Source organism: Gymnoscopelus braueri (assembly GCF_963280865.1).
Source record: "Gymnoscopelus braueri genome assembly, chromosome: 3".
Taxonomy (NCBI): Eukaryota; Metazoa; Chordata; class Actinopteri; order Myctophiformes; family Myctophidae; genus Gymnoscopelus; species Gymnoscopelus braueri.
In genome coordinates this window covers 31345140-31365125 of record NC_137612.1, presented here as the reverse complement: position 1 = coordinate 31365125, position 19986 = coordinate 31345140, and the positions used below count along the sequence as shown (strand labels likewise).

At 43.9% G+C, this 19986-nt stretch overlaps 1 protein-coding gene across 3 annotated transcripts in view; it reads left to right on the top strand.

The window, feature by feature from the left end:
* Positions 1-19986, top strand: part of slc12a5a (solute carrier family 12 member 5a) — a gene marked incomplete at its 5' end in the record, with an annotated part of 197374 nt that overhangs the window by 152176 nt on the left and 25212 nt on the right. For all 3 annotated transcript variants that reach the window (XM_080422664.1, XM_080422663.1, XM_080422665.1), the window contains 4 exons: positions 3288-3434; positions 13843-13897; positions 16628-16758; positions 19951-19986. The exon at positions 19951-19986 is cut by the window's right edge and continues 212 nt beyond it. In XM_080422664.1, coding sequence (XP_080278790.1) covers positions 3288-3434; positions 13843-13897; positions 16628-16758; positions 19951-19986 — 369 coding nt within the window. The remainder of the gene's footprint in view (positions 1-3287; positions 3435-13842; positions 13898-16627; positions 16759-19950) is intronic.

Genomic DNA, 19986 nt, shown 5'->3' with positions numbered 1-19986 from the left:
GTGTTGCCATTTCCACTTATTATAAGCGACTTTGAGCTTGTTTTTTCTGTAAAGTCGCTTGTAAATATTGGTAGTTGTGGGTTGCATTTTTTTGGGCTTGTTTCTTAAGTGTAGTTGCTTATTTGGGCTTTCTTCCTAATGTTATTTAAACCAGTGGTTCTCAAACCTTTCCATTTCTAGGACCCCCAAATTAATATGTATTTGTCGGCGGACCCCCATCTGAAAATATTGTGTGCCAGACAGGAACCCCCATACAATTCATTCTCAAATCTCTCTTCAATGTGTTGCGGCCACTACGGTGCACTATGAAATACACCCAAGGATGTTCTGTCTAAGGTAGCCTACCTGTTATTAGGATCTGACCCCTCTTCCTGCTTGACTTTGTGCAGCGGCAGCAGTTTTAGAGTGTAACACCAAAGTGCTGATGGCAGGGTACCTTCAACACCTGACTGCTAATGTATATTACATACCATGTCCCTTAAGGACCTGCCACTTCTATAGAAGTTAATGGAAACTCCATGTATTTAATTACAGCATCGCCATGAGCTGTGGAGCGATGCATGGTGTGAAATAGTAATGTGAAAATTAGACCTTTTGTAAATGATGGGTTTTGATTGATATTTCTTAAAGCAGCACTTACCAGCCTTTTCTTTAAATGCTATCATGCATGTGCTGTCATTCTAGATAAAGCTTAACAAGTATTTCACATTTCAAATATACAATTGTTCTTATAGTGACATTATTCAAGTATACATTCAGATCAGTCTTCACTGGCCACAATTTATTATATTATTGTAATAAAACAACAAAAATATGCATATATCTTGAACAATGCCTACACATCACCAATGATGTGCTTACGAGCTGTACAAGCCAGGCCTTGTGGTTCGCAATATGCACGTAGCGGCGTGATCTGAGCTGTGATAGGCATAGCAGTGTGAGCTGAACTGTGATTGATTGGTGTAGCAGTAGCCAGAGCTGTGTGATTCGCTGTATGCACATTGCAACATGATTGGTCTACTTTTGTGGGGACAGAGACGCAGAGATACAGTATGTACAGACAGAGATACTAACACACTGTTCTAGGGTTTGTCAGGGCTTGTCAGTATTCTTTGACACCACGCCATAAAAATAGAACCGAATAGAACCGAACATTTTAAATATTTGAAGAAATAACTTTTTATTTTATCTGGAAAGCTGTGTTACCACCGAACTATTCTCCGTTCTGATCTAGTTAAATCATCCACATCATCAGGATTGATTATCCAAAACCAAACTTTATAAAGATCTTGGAGAAGCCTGTGATGATGAAAATCCCTGGCTGAGACATGCTGAAGGGCACAACCGCAGAGAGACTCTCTGATTTGCATAGCTTAGACAACAGGCAAACTGTGCAAGTCATTAGCATATAGCGGGAGTCGTGACAGAGATGGATGGGGTTTGTTCTCTGCTCCCACAGGCAACCTGTGGATCCCTGGTGTTGATCTTTGATTAAAGAACAACCAAGTTGAAAGTTGTAATCTTCCCTTCCAGGGAGATTTAATCATTGGAGATTCACTTCACAGTTTTTGGGGACAAACTGTCCAAATCGTTTTTTAGGGGTTCAAGGCCGAAGGGCTGAAAACCTATTATTTTTGCCCTGATTGATTATTTTTCTGCTGCCCTGGGTTTGCTAATTGTCCCCTTTTGCGAGTTTCCCCTGGGTCAGCCCTGGGTCACTCACAGGGGTCATCTGCAAGTGACCCCTCGCAGGTTTCAACTTGGGAAATTGCGGCTATTGTATATTTCTCTTTTTTTTTCCTTTTGTGTTTTATGTCACACCACATCAGCTTATTCTATGTGGTGTTTATGTTATGTTATGTTAACATATATGCTATGCTGTAATGATATGTATGACATAGGAATTGGGATCTGATATAGCTTGTAAAACATATTTGAGTTATTTGATGGTAAACATCTCCTAAAATGTATGAACATTGCAAGTAGAGTTACACCCCCTTGAAATATATTACTCTTCATTATCACCCAGTGGTTTTTGGAAAAAATAACAGCAGTAAGGTTTTGAGTCAGAACGAACAGCGTTATCTGTGATGTAATGATGTGCCTGACAGTTAAGGTCTGCTCTCTCGCTCAGTGAAATGCATTATCCCTAGACATCAGAACAATCACCTTTTACTGGCCATGCCGTCCTTGGCTGGGAAATGAAAATGTCTCTATTATACGCAGGGTCAACTGATGTGTCCTTCAACTTTAATGCACACCATCATGTCGGCATACACACAGGGGCACAGACGCACGCACGCACGCACGCACGCACGCACGCACGCACGCACGCACGCACGCACGCACGCACGCACGCACGCACGCACGCACGCACGCACGCACGCACGCACGCACGCACGCACGCACGCACGCACGCACGCACGCACGCACACAAATAGATACATACTACTTACTGCGTACCGCTGCCTGCAAGCGCGCACACGCTTGCACGCACACCTGCACACAACAAACAAACAAACACGCACTCACACATGCAAAGAACATCGCCAAAAAACCTTCAGGGGCAGAAACCTCCTATTAATCAATTTAGAGTGCAACAAAATACATCCTCACTCTCCCAGCGTCAGTAATAACTGTCCATGGAGCGGCCTTGAGAAGGACGTACACAAATCCCTGATTCACTGGGAAACCAGCGAGGCAAAGAACAAATCCACCACCAGAAAAACTAATTAGAGGAACTATCTGAGAGTTTGGTCCCCTTGACAGAACTCCTGATTGTCTCCCTCTCGTTTTCTCCCAGACATATTGTATCTAATTGAACCATTGATCTGACAAACAACAAAGAATGGAAATGGAATTAAAATGTTAAGGAAGCTATTCATTCTTTAATCTGTAACTGCACTGAAGCCCCCTTTGATGAAACTACATAACCTCACCTCTGCTTTTTGTGATCAACCCCTTTTTTTAATAGACCAGTCTGGGTTGTTGTTCCTTGAAGTTACGTTTGTTTGTTTGTACAACAAGCTCAAAGGCCATTTTGAATATAGTTTTCACAATGAAACAAAATAAAAGGTAATGCACTATTCCTTCAATTCGCACTTAGATTATCTTTACTTTCTCAATTTATTTTGTGTTATAAATCTTGTGTGGCTTCTGGCCCCCATTCCTCTTCCTCTTTGTCTACTAAAAAATAAAAAGTGATGCTGAATGAATACAAATTGAATGACTCCCTCTTCTCTTCTCTCTTTCCTCTCTCTCCTACCACCACCCTGACCACCACCCAGGCCCCCGCACTGGGCACCCTGATGGGCGTCTACCTGCCATGCATCCAGAACATCTTCGGCGTCATCCTGTTTCTCAGGATGACCTGGCTGGTGGGCATCGGAGGCGTCATAGGCACCTTCTTCATTGTCCTCCTGTGCTGTACCACGGTGAGTACCCGCCAAAATGTCATCCTATCCTGCACAGTCCAATTTGTTCATTTAACTCTTATAGGCACGTTAACACTCCGGATTTTAGCTACAAATGAAAATATTCAATAGAAAATCTATCTATAAATTCATACAACCTCTGTCTGTCTGCCTGTCCCGGGCATAACACAGGCACCCTCTGATCGTTCACCATCAAACGTGGGATGTGTGTCCCAGTCAGATGACATGAGGGTGTGCAGTGCAGAGTGGCAATTTGTTCGGTCGAACGGTTTCAGAGAACCAAAAAACCACATGTAAATGGTAAATAGATGGTAAATGGTGCATTTATATAGCGTTTTTATACAAAGCGCTTTACATAGATTGTGCATTACATTCACCCATTCACACACACATTCATACACAGATGGCAGAGGAAACCATGCAAGGCACCAACCTGCTCATCGGGAGCAATTAGGGGTTCAGCGTCTTTCTCAAGGACACTTCGACACTAACTCTGGGGGACAACAAGTACAACAAGTACAACTGGTATTGCATAAGTGGGCGGGGAATGCATTCCCAACTTGCATCATTCCTGTGTAAGCTGGTGCCCGTTTATAAATAACTAATTGATTGTAATATCTAATGTTATTAGTACTGAGGAAACGGGTACTGCACTGGCCGGGGACTGTAACAACAGGTACAGCAAGTACTTTGATAACCGGATGGGGCATGCATCCCCAATTTGCATCATTCCCTACATGCGCCAGTGTTAACTCATTCACTGCCACTGTAAAAAACATAATTTTGAAAAAACGTTGATTTCATAAAGATCTCACCGTTCTTCATCTCTCGTAGTGAATATATCATCGTAGTGAAACTTCTTGTGAAATTGGATACTTCTCCCTTAAATCTTTTTGATTGATTGTTTTCCCATCAGAGCCTTAATTTTAATCAACAGCAAACTCTTTTATTCACGCTGCTCCATCAGGTATGGTAATTTACAAGTGCGTAGGAGTTACTTGAAGATCAAAGATGAGCATAAAAAGGATCATGCAAATATCACACCACTTTTTCCCTCTCATATGTTAATGGTTATAGCTATTACTGGACCCAGGTAAAAAGGCCACATATGATCTCTGCCTCTAACAACAAATCCTAATTATATTCTACAAAGCTCTGTGCGTGTGTGCCTGTGCGTATGTGCCCAAAATCTCTTCTGCCCAGTTCTCCTCAGTGGCTGGAGCAATTGATCTGCATTTGCACACAGCCATTGACCACGGAACACCGAAGCCCGTTTTTCGCTTTCCACAAATGGCAGCTGTTTATTAGCGTTTTTGTGTTCGCTGGCTCCTGGGTTGCCAAATCATGTATGTGAAACAAGCGCCGGTGTTGCCACATCCGTGAAACGTGCGTGCGTGCGTGCGTGCGTGCGTGCGTGCGTGCGTGCGTGCGTGCGTGCGTGCGTGCGTGCGTGCGTGCGTGCGTGCGTGCGTGCGTGCGTGCGTGCGTGCGTGCGTGCGTGCGTGCGTGCGTGCGTGCGTGCGTGCGTGCGTGTATGGACAAAATCTAATATCACAATATTATTTTACCAAATAATTCAATGAAGATGTTGTGACAATAATAATGTATTGTGACAAGCTATGAGCTTAAACATTTTGAAAGAATAAAATAGAAGCTGAAGTGAGGACCTCTTCCCTTGGGAAAATGTATATGAAATTATGATGGCATACAACACTATGTTGCTAATACCACCACTGGTATAGAAAAAGACTCACTTTCTGTGTTACGCACCTTGTTTCCAAATCCCAGCCCTGTAGGTACTTCTGTCCATAAAATGAAAACAGCACTGCAATGCCCCTTCCTCTAGCACGACATTAGCAGCTACACCAAAGTGTATATCCCCTCAGTACGGTGACTTGTATGTTGGACTGACAAGCTGTCACCCCCCCCCCCCCACACACACACACACCCCCACACCCCCACACCCACCCACCCTCCACACCGCCTATTTACTTTGACACCAGTGCCAAAGGATGTGAGTGGCTGTTTTAGTGTGATTGTGTTTGACGAGTGTGATTGTCAGTATACGATACTGCAGTGCACCTCCACAGTGCCTCTAACATGATAGCTTTTCTGCACTGGCTAAAAGAGACGATGGAATGCACTTATGTTTTCCCTATAGACACCATTATATTGAAAACATGTCAACACGCTGCACATCAACAGCAAGGCGTCCTCTCTAGGCATTCCACATGCAAATTTCTTTTTGGATTTAAATTATCAATGGATGGAACAATGCCTGCATTGTTTTTAAGTACTGGACCCAGGTGAAAAGGCCACATATGATCTCTGCCTCTAACTACAAATAGCATATGATTATGGAGTGTGTGTGTGTGTGTGTGTGTGTGTGTGTGTGTGTGTGTGTGTGTGTGTGTGTGTGTGTGCGTGCGTGCGTGCGTGCGTGCGTGCGTGCGTGCGTGCGTGCGTGCGTGCGTGCGTGCGTGCGTGCGTGCGTGCGTGCGTGCGTGCGTGCGTGCGTGCGTGCGTGCGTGCGTGCGAGCGAGCGCGAGAGAGAGAAAGAGAGAGAGAGAGAGAGAGAGAGAGAGAGAGAGAGAGAGAGAGAGATACCATGACTTACCATTTAAATCCAAGCTTGTAATGTAGGACTTATAATTGTCACTTAATGCATTGAAGACTCCTTCTGGATTTCTCATCATCTGTCAGTCATACTATGGTTTATAATCTGGTGTTTACATGAACATTGCCCTTTCTCGTCTGTGTGGGAGAACGGCATCTCTCAAGTCCTCTGTGCTCCATTGCTTTTTGCCTTTTGCCCACCCCTCCTCTGTGGTTTGTATTACGCATAGGGACAGAGATGTATGTTTTCACGTCAGTGTGTTTGTGCAGCCTAGATTTTCCTGTAGCAGAGAGTGTATTTATAGAACAGCCCCCTCAAATCCTTACCGTATCTAACTGGCCTGCACAAACACACAGGCGGAATGCCTTGCAATGATGTCCTCCCTCTGACAGAATATAGAGGGCTCAGGATCAGTCAACACAATACTGTAGTTGTTTTAATACTATAAATACCGCCCTGAATTAGAGCCCTAATTATAATGCATGCTAACAGTTATAGTTTTCAGATTTTTTGGAAAATAAATTATTGTGTGCAAGCCTCAGTCAGCGCCCAAGAAAAAAATAAGGTATTATTAATAAGTAATTGTCATCAATGGTGTGATGTTTATAAAAAACCTAAGTGGAACTGTACAAGGACCGAAAAACTGAGATCAAAGCTGGTTCGGAATCAGCAGAAAGGAAAGTCGTGCAAACGCACCACTACCATACAAATTGGTTAAAATGGCGTTTTACTCATTAAAATAAGTTCCGGATTATAGCTGTTAAGCTCTTGGCTTCTCACACGCATGCATGCATGCACGATGGCATGCATGTATGAGCACACGCACGCAAAGATCGCGCGCACGCACACACACACACACACACACATTTCCTATCAGCCCCACGCAGCTCAGTGTGGAGCCCTGAGGCAATGGACTTGACTGTGATCACTGTATGAGAAGCCTGCCTCCCCCCTCTCCTCCTGAGTTTCTTACATAACTCATAACCAGCCAGTGCTCCAGGGGCTGCCATTGCCACGCAGCACGCATCTGTGTCGTGTGTATTTGTGTGTGTGTGTGTGTGTGTGTGTGTGTATTTGCGAAGACTTGAGAAGGAGTGATTCCCCCACCTGAGTGGAATCCACAGGACCATGATGAGAGTAAAAGGAATCAGACACTGTACGGTTTAAGCATTCTACCATGTTTTATTCATACATGTGCAAGCTACCACCGTGCATAGATCGGTGGTTCTCAAACAGCGTGCCGTGAGACAGGTCCAAGTGTGCCTGAGGATGTTGTGACAACCACACATTATTATTGCAAGTTGTGATTTTTTTTTATCTCAGTACTTTGTGTGCACTCATTTTCCGATACATGCAGAGGCAAACTCTATACCCTAAAAATACATATTTTTGCCAGGTTTTCAACCTGGCATCCCTATTTTGGGCATGTCATTATATAGGTAAGAAATTGAATTAAAAATGGACATGCCCATTGGTATGCCTTGGGCACAAAACGTTTGAAAACCACTGGCATAGACGATCAATGACAGAGAACTATTTCATGGGATGCCAGGTCTGAGCATCGTGTATCTGTGGCCCCATCATCTTCTCTCGCTGATGGAGCGTTTCGACGCAAGCCTCGACAAGCCGCTCTGCTGGCAAGCATTCAGAGAATCATTAGAACATGATGTGCTTTTCATGTTGTTGGCTTGAAAATCAGTTGTCCTATGGAGATTTACACAGTCGTGATGCATCGTACCATTAAACTCCATGACCAACCAAATAGTATTATGTTGGACGCACCACTGGAGAGAGAAGGAGGGAGAGAGAGGTAGCGGTCTCCGTGACCGTGCTTGTAAGCCCCATCTTTTGCAGGACGATCAAAGTGCAAAACGCACGCAACACTGATGTGTATTTTTAGCATGTTTAATGTATAATGAATGTGGGCTTGTCACTGAGCTAAAATGAGGTTTAATATTCAAGATGGAAATGCGCTTCGTGTTATTCGCCTCTCTCATTACTTCCAGGTCCCAAATCCCAAACGCCCCGAGTGGATGGGTGGTCTGCATTCTCTGTCGTGACTCATTTAAATGCTAAGGATGTTTTTCTCCCTTGATCTCTCTCGTTTGGTCCTCGCCGCTGTCACTTCCTCAATTCCTCCATCTGATTTCTCTTTTGCCATCTGTCTCATTATTATTTTCCCTCTCTCTTTCTCTGACTACAATAGAAACAAGCCCCAAGGGATTTGGGATTATTTTTTTTAATATATATATATATATATATATATATATATATATATATATATATATATATATATATATATATATATATATATATTATTTTTTATTCCATCAATCAATCAAAATTAATCTATCACGTTTCTTTAGATGTCCTCCACCTCTCTCCAGTGTGACTGTATCTCCCTCTTTACTATTCAGCTTAGGTATCTCCATCATCCAATATATATATTTGACCATGGGTGTCCGAAAGGAAAGATCACCTCTGTTCTCCTTCCTCTGACACCGTTGCCTCCACAGTTTGCATTCCACAGGGATTCAAAGTGATAAACGGCACAACTCAAAATAGACTTATTTTGTGTGTGGATTTGAGACGTTTGTGCTTGACAGAACCTTGTCGCATTTAGGTAATGAAGCATGCTAATGAAGTATGTGCTCAGGGCTGGGTGAAAGCTCCTATGCTGTCAGAACCAATTTATGCTCTACTCTGAGGTCTGCCCAAGGCCATGGTAAAGTTTTGGCTGTGACTTTAACAAACAAATCCATGTCACGCACCCACAACATGGATCTACCTTGCAAACGGTTCTCAAGTTAGAGGTGCTGTTACAGTACCACTTAAGTAGTTCATAATCCGGATTGCTGACTAAATGCTGTAGCCTTATGCTGCTGGCGGATCCTCCATCCTTCCTCCATGCAAAGATCCATGTTTAAGTACTTCACCTCCAACCCAGCCTCCAAAACAAGAGGCCTTCCCATGGTCCTGTCCTCCTTTAGCCATTCCATCATCCAGATGGTGGCCAACATGCGGCCAACACCCTCTGGATGTTCTCCACCAGCATTGTCTCCCTCTTGGGCAGGGAGCAATTCCTTGCCGTTTACCTCTCCACCGGTGTCATCTCCACCATGGTAAGCTACATGTGTAGCACAGCCACCGGACGGCTGCGTCAGGTGCTGTCACGACAGTTCTGGCATTGTTCTGTACAAAGGGGCCATGAAGCTAAGCTAGGAATTATTCTCCTTCCCTTGGTCACTTTTTCTGCAGAAAATGCTTTGAACGCTCTTGTTGCCACAGATGTAGCAGGACTTATTTTGCACGTATTTTTGCGATTGCGTTTTATTGATCATGCAGCTCGAATCGGTGGAGCCGAGCGAGGTATATGCAGAATATGGTCACGAGCTGATCTGGAGAAAGAGGGGACCTCTTGTAAAGCTTTGGCATACCATGCGGTCTGGTGGAGGCAGGTCAGGAAGCGGACCCCAATAGTGGTGCAGAGCCCAGACCATAAAATAAGGAGTGATCTGGTGCCATGGTAGAGGGAAATCTTCGAGGCCTTCACACCTAGTGGTGTAATCCAGATGTTCACAGTTGAGTTTGGAATTCTAAAATCCCATGTAAAAACCCTTAATCCTCATCCAATTCAACCACTGACTTGCAGTAAGTGAACTTTTGAGTTCATCTCACACATTTCCTATTCACAACATTGCTGAATTGAATGAATTGCATTAATGTCTCTTTGAGCATAAGGAAATATTCAAAGGCATAAAAGTTCAAATTAGTGTGTACATTTGTGTGCAGCTGAGCAATGTTATGCATACTGTATATCAATGATGAGGCTTGGATTGATATATTCTATAACTATTAACATCATTATTTACAATATAAAATGTAGGCATTTACGTACAAGTGCTTGGGAATAAGCAGAGTGAGCATAAGCTGAGCTCTAGAGTCTATCTCATATGTAAACTGTCTGCTCTTTTGCCTCATATGGACTAGACAGATGGCAAGGTGACGTAATCTGGCACACTTGGGGGGCCAGAAGCCATTTGGGTACATGTGGGATTGAAGGCCCGTATAGGCTGACACTGAATGAACACCATCTTTAAGGGGGGAGAGGCACTATCAGCATTTTACGATGCTATATCTTTTGCGGTACCAAGGGTCCATTTTTACATTTAGTATTTTTTTCAATATGTGTGTATAGCCATTTTGAGTTTTATATTATATTTCTTGTAGATGTTTCTAGCACTTGTTTTGTGTTGCCCTACATGTATGTAAGTAGGGAGTTCAGATTATCTGGCTGTGCTACAAATTAATCTTATATAATAAGGTTGACCTTGACTTCTACCTTAACAGGTGTATAGCTAGACTACACTAGACCCACAAACTCTCAAATCATCCCAGTAGGAGCTTAGCTGCACTCCCTGAAAGTGGGACAATAAAACAGGCCATAGGGCCTGGGTTAGTGGGAAATAAGATGCAGCACATGCTGCCCAAAAACAGAGGAAAAAGCTAGGACACTGCTTTCATACTGGCCCTCCAACTGGGAAATGATTCAGACATGAGGTCAATGGGTAGTTATAGGCTCTCTGGGCCAGTGACTGACTCTCAGATTAGACGGAGATTGGATCTAGGCTACCTGACATCCAGAGCATGATGCAACATTCTGTTACAGTACATGAACACTTTCATTATTTCTCCCTGATATGACCTGCAAACAGGTCAGTGGAGAATGGAAGAGACCCACTGTGTGTTCCACTGACAGCAGCTGATTCATGACATTTGTTAAAGTCACCAGCTCCCACTGGCACCCAGGGAGTCATGTGATCTAAATATGGGACACGGTTAGGTAAAGTGACCAAATGGGGTGACACAGAAAATCTCATCCCCACAGTTACAGTACGTTCACTATACAGGCAGCCAGTCACAACAAAAGGACAGCCAGTAAAGTGACGTCCAGAGGGTGGAAAACCAACATACATATCCACAAACCGACCCGACGTCTCACTTGCTAGTGACAAAGTGGAAGCGGGGAGATTATACGAAGACGTGGTTATGATGTTATCAAACCAAACCAAACCAAATGTGTGGGAGGGAAATTCTGCGATTGGAGCGTTTATACATAACAAGATTACTACATACCATATTGTTACTCAATACTTAGAATATTGATAAACTAAAACCATGAGTACATATTTGAAATTAGGTAAACTTAGCGGTTTTCCTGCATCATTTTATCAATTTATCATACACCTGTGCTGTGTGTGTGTGTGTGCGCGCGTGCATATGTGTTCGTGCATGCGTGGGTGCGTACAGTGCCTTAAACTACCTCTGTGTGGCTGCTGCCCACATCAGATAAAACACTTAAACAATTACTGCCTTATCTGCAGCAGTAGAAGGGCCCATGGCCTTTTTATGACCAGATTAGAGGCCCGTCCCACTCAGCCCTCACTCTAGTAGCCAGTGTCGTCTAGCCCTGCAGGCGACACTAACCACATTACCCTATAGTGCAGTGGTTCCCACATCTGGTTCATATAGGTCCGTACAAATTACGGACCTATAGGCCAACATTTCCACTTGCACCCAAGATATTAAAAAAATGTTGTGGGTAGATTACCATGAATCTTGCTGAGTGTGCTCATGCTCCCCATAGAATGAACCTTAATTATTTGAGTGACCCTATGACCTTCCCTCTAGCACCACCCTCAGGCCAGAATGTCACACAGGATTTCTCATAATTTATGGGCAGGCTAGGACCATAAAGAGCTACACAACTTAGGGGGCTGCGAGCGGCGTTTTTAGACGTGGGGCCATTTTGGCAAACCGGCATGAAGTGCAGTCAGCAGGTGGCGACAGATGGTTGGTATTTTCCGGTTTGGAGTACCCATGGCAAAGGCGAGGTGGGCTGTATTAGGCGTAATGTATCATCAGTGGAAACAATCATGATAAATAATCAAGACGTAATTTCTGCCAGGAGCAAACTGATGTCTTTGTGTGGGAGGTGAGGAGTCGGTGATGTAAAATTATCATGGGTGGAAATAACAAATGTCTGACATTGGTACTGTACGCGGACGGATGGACACAAAAAATGACTGCTGTGCAGATGTCCGCCTAGGAGGTCTGTGTGTCCACGTGTACCTGTCTGCGTGACCTGTCCATGACGAATGGTGTGTGTAAAATGGGGCTCACACTCTGAATGTGCTGTGAGAGTCGGAGGGTTGGGGAGAGGGAGGGAGAGAGCGTGGGAGGGAGAGAGGGAGAGCCTATTTCAACTACGCAATAACCTGGCCAATGCTAGCTACAAAACCTGAACATGTGCTGAGCGAAGCGACGGGTTCAAGTCTGCTGAAAAAAATCTGTGGAATAGCTGGTCCAAGCAGGTGGCCGTGGTCCTGGTTGACCTCAAAATTGCCAATCCACCTGCCCCGAAGTAGGGCCCTTGGTTTTATTTCCAAATACACATGTGATCAGGAAACAAAAAGTATGAATACCTTCTAAAGTTTAGAATCTAAACAGTGACTACAACATAGAGGCAAAACAAACAAACCCAAGAAAGTAATATAATAGTAATAGACAATGATAGAAAATGATACGGCAAAAGAGAAACTAGTTCTGCCAGTGTAACATGATTCACAGAGTAAAAAACAAACAAATGAAGCCAAAAATATATTGTTTTCACCAGCCTACGCTCTCTCTCTGTCTCTCTTTCTCACTCTCTCTCTCTCTCTCTCTCTCTCTCTCTCTCTCTCTCTCTCTCTCTCTCTGCCACTCCATTTCATGTTACTCGCTGTGTCTGTCATTCTGTATCACTGAATAGTAGAAACTCAACGAAAGCATTTGAATAAATGATGAGGTCTGTTCTCCGCTGTACTGGTACGGCCTCCTCATACGCGTGACCCTTTCCTCTCCAGGGTTGTGAATGAAGGCTAGCTGTGGGTCTTATGGATGGCCACTGCTCTCCGCTGTTTCAAGCCCCTGTTGCATATTTCTTCCAGCCCCTTCCTTTTACACTCATTACTGGAGGAGGTACAGTCCCCAGGGGGACATTGACATGCTCTGTGGGAGATGTGACCTGCGTCTGGCTGTCTGAATGCTCACTGACAGCTGCTGACAGCCCCGATGGCTTTATTGTTTATCTGAACCACAGCAGCCAGCCACTCAGCTATGTGATTGAACTGTAGCGCTTGCTGACGGTATCCTCACTTACCCTTGGCCCTTGGCATATGCATTTATGCTACTTTTCCGTTGTTGCCTAATTTTTGGCTACAGCTTGTAGATCTGCTATTGTTGCTGAAAGTTTGCTCCAGAATGGATATGCTTGTGTTAAAGTGGCTAGTAAAATCCTCAGCGCTAATTAAATTCTGAGATTTGGACACTCTCAGATTTAAAAATGGATACATACATTTAAAAAAGGCTAAATTAACACTGGATTTTACTGTGTTAACCTGTTTCTGTCTGCTTATAACTATTAATGCTACTTTTCCCTTGCGGCCTAGTTTTTGGCTACAAAAACAACCTCAGGAATGAATGATGTTGTGTCCTATCTTAATTTATTCTTGATATACGTGAACGAGAGATACACAAGCACGCACACAGAGATTTGTGAATCTACAGAAGGATAATCAATCTAGAAAATATTTGTATTTACATCATGTATTTTCTGTCAGAGCTTGTGGAAACTGACAAAATTAACTGTCACAAATAACTGACACAATCTAACTTTGCAATTTCTCTCCTTCTCTATATCCCCTCTCTCTCTCTCTCTCTCTCTCTCTCTCTCTCTCTCTCTCTCTCTAGACCATGCTGACTGCTATCTCCATGAGTGCCATCGCCACCAATGGAGTAGTGCCAGGTGGGTGAGCAGGCGCTGGCACCATGCAGCTTTCACCGCTTGAGACTCCTAAATTCCTATTTCCACTGATTACTTTTGGCAGAGTTTGTCAGACACTCTGTGGTAGCCCCAGAGACACCAAAATAGTATCATTTCCAAACGCCTGTTTATGTATACTGACGCATGGAAACGTCTATATTGTAAATATTGGAAGCACGTAGTAAAAGTGTTTAAATACCCTGAGATAATACAAGTGTACTGTAAGTTGGTCTACATCGTGGGAGGCAGTGGCTCGGGAGGTAGAGCGGCCGTCTTTTAATCGATTGTCTCCCGGGTTCGATCCCCAGCTCCTCCTGGCTGCGCGTGGAAGTGTCCTTGAGCAAGTTACCGTTGCTTCCCCCCAGCAGCTTGGCACCTTGCATGGTTGCATTATTTGAATGTGACTGATTGTGAGTTTGTATGACGTGTTTACTGTGCTTAACCACTTAAACGCTAAATACCTTTTGTTGACCGAGGTCTTCCAAGCAAGGCTCTATGCTTAGTCCCCTCCTTTTTTTCCCTCTACACCAAGGGCCGTGTCTTGCCTTACCCTTTATGCCTAAACTTTCTAGACATTTTTTACTACTTTGAAAAACATTTTGAAATAGTTAAAATAGCCGATCTACATCGACACGTTGTGAGCTTGTAGTTCGACTATTTGAACTATTGTTTAAATGTTTTTCAAAATAGTATTAAAAAAATGCCTAAAAGGGTTCGGCACAATGGGTAAGGCGGCGCGCAAGATAGGACTCTATCTCTTCGCCAAACATAGCTGATCTACATGTGTCACATTGCGACACGTGCAGCTTGTAGATCTAGCTATTTTCGCTGAATGTTTGCCCCAGGATGGGGATGCTCGTGTTAAAGTGGCTAGTAAAATCCTCAGCGCTAATAAAATTCTGAGAGTGTACATTTGGTTGCATTTGTACACATTTGTTAAAAATGGATACATACATTTAAAAAAGGATAAATTAACACTGTGGATTTTACTGCATTAACCTGTTTCTGTCTGCATATAGCTGTGTGCTTCCAGTACGTACTGCACTGTTAGACACATGCACATTACTAGTCAGCTATATTTATATGATTACATTGCTACGTAGTAATCATGGCCTGTGTCTCGGCAGTTGATTTGAGTAGAGCACCGGGGGTCACAGGAAATTACAGGTTTGTATTTACAGTAAGTGTGGGACTGAGAGCGGCGTGATATCGTTATAATGGCTTCCGTTCTGCTCTCAAAGTGCTGATGAAGTCCCGATGATTGGAAGCACACTTCGGACAAATTGGCGCCGTGTCAGAGCTGCAAATAATAGACAGTAGGGTCCAATAATAGAAACTCAAATTAAAGATCCGATTGTTTCACAAAAATGAAAATGATTAACTACTTAAACACCAGCATCCGTATTGTGGGGAAAGCTTTCTCTGAAAATAGCAGATCGGCTATTTTCAGAGAAAGCTTTCCCCGCCATAACAGAAAACAGAAAAGACACTAGTATTGAGCCCTGAGGGGGCCCATATGGGGTTTAAGTGGTTAAACTTCACTGATATGCAGTCTGATGTATGAAAATTAAGGATTGTGAGTGTTAAATGTAAAATTGAAGTTAAGAAGTAGAAGTATAAGAAAGAAGAAAGGGGAAAGGGAGACCTTTGTAAATCCTGCAGGGGGAATTCAGTTTCTGCTTCACCCAGCTGATGGCCGCTCAGGTGGTCACGATGAACAGTTGTGGGGGAGCTGTTAGGGGTTCAGTGCCTTGCTCAGGGACACTTCCACACAGGAGGCAACCCGGAGAACCTTCTGCTTGCTAGTCCATATTTCAACGTTTTAAAATGTTTCATGAATTAATGCCCTGTCATACCACAGTGTCACATGAAGGTAGCAAAAAGAAGCAGATCTACAAGCTCAGAACGGGTCGCGGTGTGACACATTCCGAGCTTGTAGATTGGCTATATCTGCTATTTTTTTATTTGAATCCTGAAAAGTAACAGGTTTGGACATACGGTATGAGGTTTCCACTCGACAGCAACGATATCTGATATAGATATGTATGTAGATACGGTACATACATACTGGATAATGAAACACAACATAATGCATGTACTGTATGATTCTGATAGCGTTGCACCAAAAGTCTGATTTATATACTTAGCTGTGTCACGCACCGAAAATAACTGATCCATTTTTCGCTGTGTGACACCCGCTCGCAACTAAGTACTGTATAAATCAGGCTTAATCCATTCAATCCGGAAACGCATCTCTGTCATTTTAGATGTCTTTGGCTATTCAAAAATATCAGATATACAAGCTCATAGCGCTCATGGTGAGCTTGTAGATCTGCAAATCTTTGAATATATATTTTTTAAAGTGAATATTTGTTAAATATTTTGTTCCAGGGACAGAGGCAAAGATTTGAGTAAAAAAATTATATATATATATATGTATTCAAAGATTTGCACAAATGTTCTACAAGTTCATAGCGCTATGAGCTTGTAGATCTGCTATTGTTGAAAAGCATAAAATAATGGTTATAGCTCAAATCCAAAATGACACAGATGCGTTCCCGGTCTGAATGGGTTAATAAAAGCAATGAATAAATATTAGTTCCCTCCAGACATCTTTTTGAGTTTCATCACCCAGATCCCTGCACATACATAATGACATCTCTGCATGGTTGCTCATGTTATTGTTGTTGTTGTGGTGGTGGTGGTGTTTAGCTGGAGGTTCATACTACATGATCTCCCGTTCGTTGGGCCCTGAGTTTGGTGGTGCGGTGGGCATCTGCTTCTACCTGGGGACCACCTTCGCTGGAGCCATGTATATCCTGGGTGCAATTGAGCTCCTACTGGTGAGTGATAATCTACAGTATCTGTGTATGTACAGTATGTGTGTGTGTGTGTGTGTGTGTGTGTGTGTGTGTGTGTGTGTGTGTGTGTGTGTGTGTGTGTGTGTGTGTGTGTGTGTGTGTGTGTGTGTGTGTGTGTGTGTGTGTGTGTGTGTGTGTGTGTGCGTGTGTGTGTCAGTGCGCTTGTGAGTGAGTGCGCAAGTGAGTGAGTGTGTGCGTGTGTGACTGCATGTGCGTGTGCGTGTGCGTGTGCGTGTGCGTGTGCGTGTGCGTGTGCATGCCTGCCTGCCTGTCTGTCTGTCTGTCTGTCTGTCTGTCTGTCTGTCTGTCTGTCTGTCTGTCTGTCTGTCTGTCTGTCTGTCTGTCTGTCTGTCCGACTTACACAGCCCTGGGTAGGCAACCCAGCTTGGCGAAAATATAAGCCTGTGTCTGCAGCACTGGCCATTTTACTACTACTTAATACTGTAGATAGTGTTGGAGCCAAATTACCCTTTCTGTTTATTTTGTTTTTTCACCATTCATTTATTTAAATGAATGGTGTGGCCTTGCTAATGATGATGTCATTTCAATCACCGTCAGTGGGGTTGCTATGGTAACACTTATATACTTGGCAGTGGGTGATTGTGGGCAGGTGTGCAATGGGGAAGGCCAATCCGATTTTGATCGTGTTCATGCCTTGCCAGGGCAGCGTTTTCATGTCTTTGTTTAATGAGATTGTCATCTTTATGGGGTTAATAAATGGAATTATATATCCAAAGATACAAGCACTCTCTGCACATTGAATTAATTGCACGCGTCATTCTAAAGTCAACCCAGTTGCCCCTCGCAGGAGTACCTAAAGGTAAAGGGCTCTACAGATAAACACAGTCAACCTGCATTCAGTACCGTGGACTGTTATTTCTAGAGAGTTGAACAATAGAACCAAATTAGTAGGCTATTGCTACACAGTAACACGTCACTTCTTTCTATTCTCATAACATTGTTTTTGCTTTAATTATACTGGAGGACAGAGGGGAAGGATGGCATCAGAGATCAAACCAGGGTTGTTGTGGTTATGCAACGCTAGGTACATACCTTTAAGCAAAATAGGTAGCCTTCTAGTCCTCATGCTTTGCCCTCTAAAGGCTAAAGCATGACCACTAAACAAACCAGCAGACCAGCCGCTGGTCAACAAGTGACACTGATAAAGGTGCTTCCTAACTGTTGTTTTTTGCCAGTTGAGTATCTGTCTGCCTGCCTGCCTGCCTGTCTGTCTGTCTGTCTGTCTGTCTGTCTGTCTGTCTGTCTGTCTGTCTGTCTGTCTGTCTGTCTGTCTGTCTGTCTGTCTGTCTGTCTGTCTGCCTGTCTGCCTGCCTGCCTGTCTGTCTGTCTGTCTGTCTGTCTGTCTGTCTGTCTGTCTGTCTGTCTGTCTGTCTGTCTGTCTGTCTGTCTGTCTGTCTTTCTTCTTTCCAAGTTGCTCAACAGCCTCATGCCCTTTGAAGATATTTTCAAAATCTTGTTGATGAAATACAGAGATGTTCTTTCTGGGTCGTCCGTACCCCCTCCGTCTGTCCTTTTATTTTATACTTCTCCCTCAGTTTTTTCTCCTCATGCCGCAGTGAGCGCCGGGCAATTATGCAAATTCCGCGTTAGGAAGAGATCAAGACAGTCGCTGAGTAACGAGACCATCGCTTGAATTGCTCTCATCAATTTGGTCCACTGTTATCTGAATACGCACACAGGCATGCATGCATGCACACACACACACACACACACACACACACACACACACACACACACACACACACACACACACACACACACACACGCTGCCGCCTTCTTATTGTCCTTCTGGATCCTGCCATTGGGTATTCAGAGTTTGATCATGCCTAGAGGTTAATTCTGTCTTCTGGGTCAAAGCTGGCTTAGTTTCCATTGTGAAATAACAATCCCCACAGAATTGTAGGGAAGGGATCTGGAGAAGGCTGATTTGAATATGTTTTATCCACGCACGCAGTCCGCACACGCACACACACACACACACACACACACACACACACACACACACACACACACACACACACACACACACACACACACACACACACACACACACACACACACACACACATACACACAAACGGATGCTATTTTTAGATGAGCAATGAGCATGAGAGGTTCACATTGAAGTGGGAGCTAGTCTTGCTCAGTGATGAGTTGTTCTTAGCCCTGACTTACACTTAGTTGCACGCCAGTGTCGCACACCGAAAACAGCAGTTCCACAAGCTCAAGACGCGTTGCGCTGCAACGCGTCTTGGGCTTGCGGATCAGCTATTTTCGGTGTGCGACATGATGCGCAACCAAGTATAACTCAGCCGTCAGCTTCAGCTCGGTTCCGACAGCCAAACCGTAGCACTGAGTCATGACGTTCCTCCTTCTGTTTGTTATGCTTGAAATCGTTTCAAGTTCTTTATTTTCGAAACGATTTTCCACCATTGTTTGGCTGGAAATCCAAGCCAGGCTGTTGGCTTTCCTTTCAACCCACCCAGCAGTCAGCCCAGACTCTGATACATCAGATACTGATGGACCAATTAGTGGGTTTTACGATTTCACAAATGACAGCGCTATTTTTATTCCAGGCCCGTGATAAAACGGTAGTAATGTTAATTCTTTTGGAATATTAATAGCGCGCTTGAGTGGTTCAATTACACAGGGAGCCGTGATGGGCTTGTTGATGGGAGAATCACTATCTCTGTTTTCACACTTGATCAAGTTGACCCTTCTGTCTCTCACCCCCTCTTGACACCCCCCCCCCCCCCTCCTCTCTCTGTCTCCCGCTCTCTCTATATTCCTCCTAATCTCTCTTTTTCTTTTTTGAAGGCTATGTGAAACTTACATAACTTTTGTCCTCTCACTCGATGTCTCTCCCTCGCTCTCTCTGTGTCTTTCGTGTTCCTTCTTCTGTCGTATGTCCTTAGACCTTCAGCTCCGTTGCAGCAAGCTGGTCCAATGTGTCATTGTCTTGGTCAATTAAGCCACGATCACCATTTCGTGTTCCTCTAAATGGTTCTGTCTTTTCAGCCTAAAGTGAATCAAACATAACTTGTACCCCTCTTGTACCCATCATCCCATACCCACCCTCCCTCTCTGTCTTTTCTCTCTCTCTCTCTCTCTCTCTCTCTCTCTCTCTCTCTCTGTCTGCCATCACCCATCCAGATCTACATCTGCCCCAAGGCAGCCATCTTCCCCCTG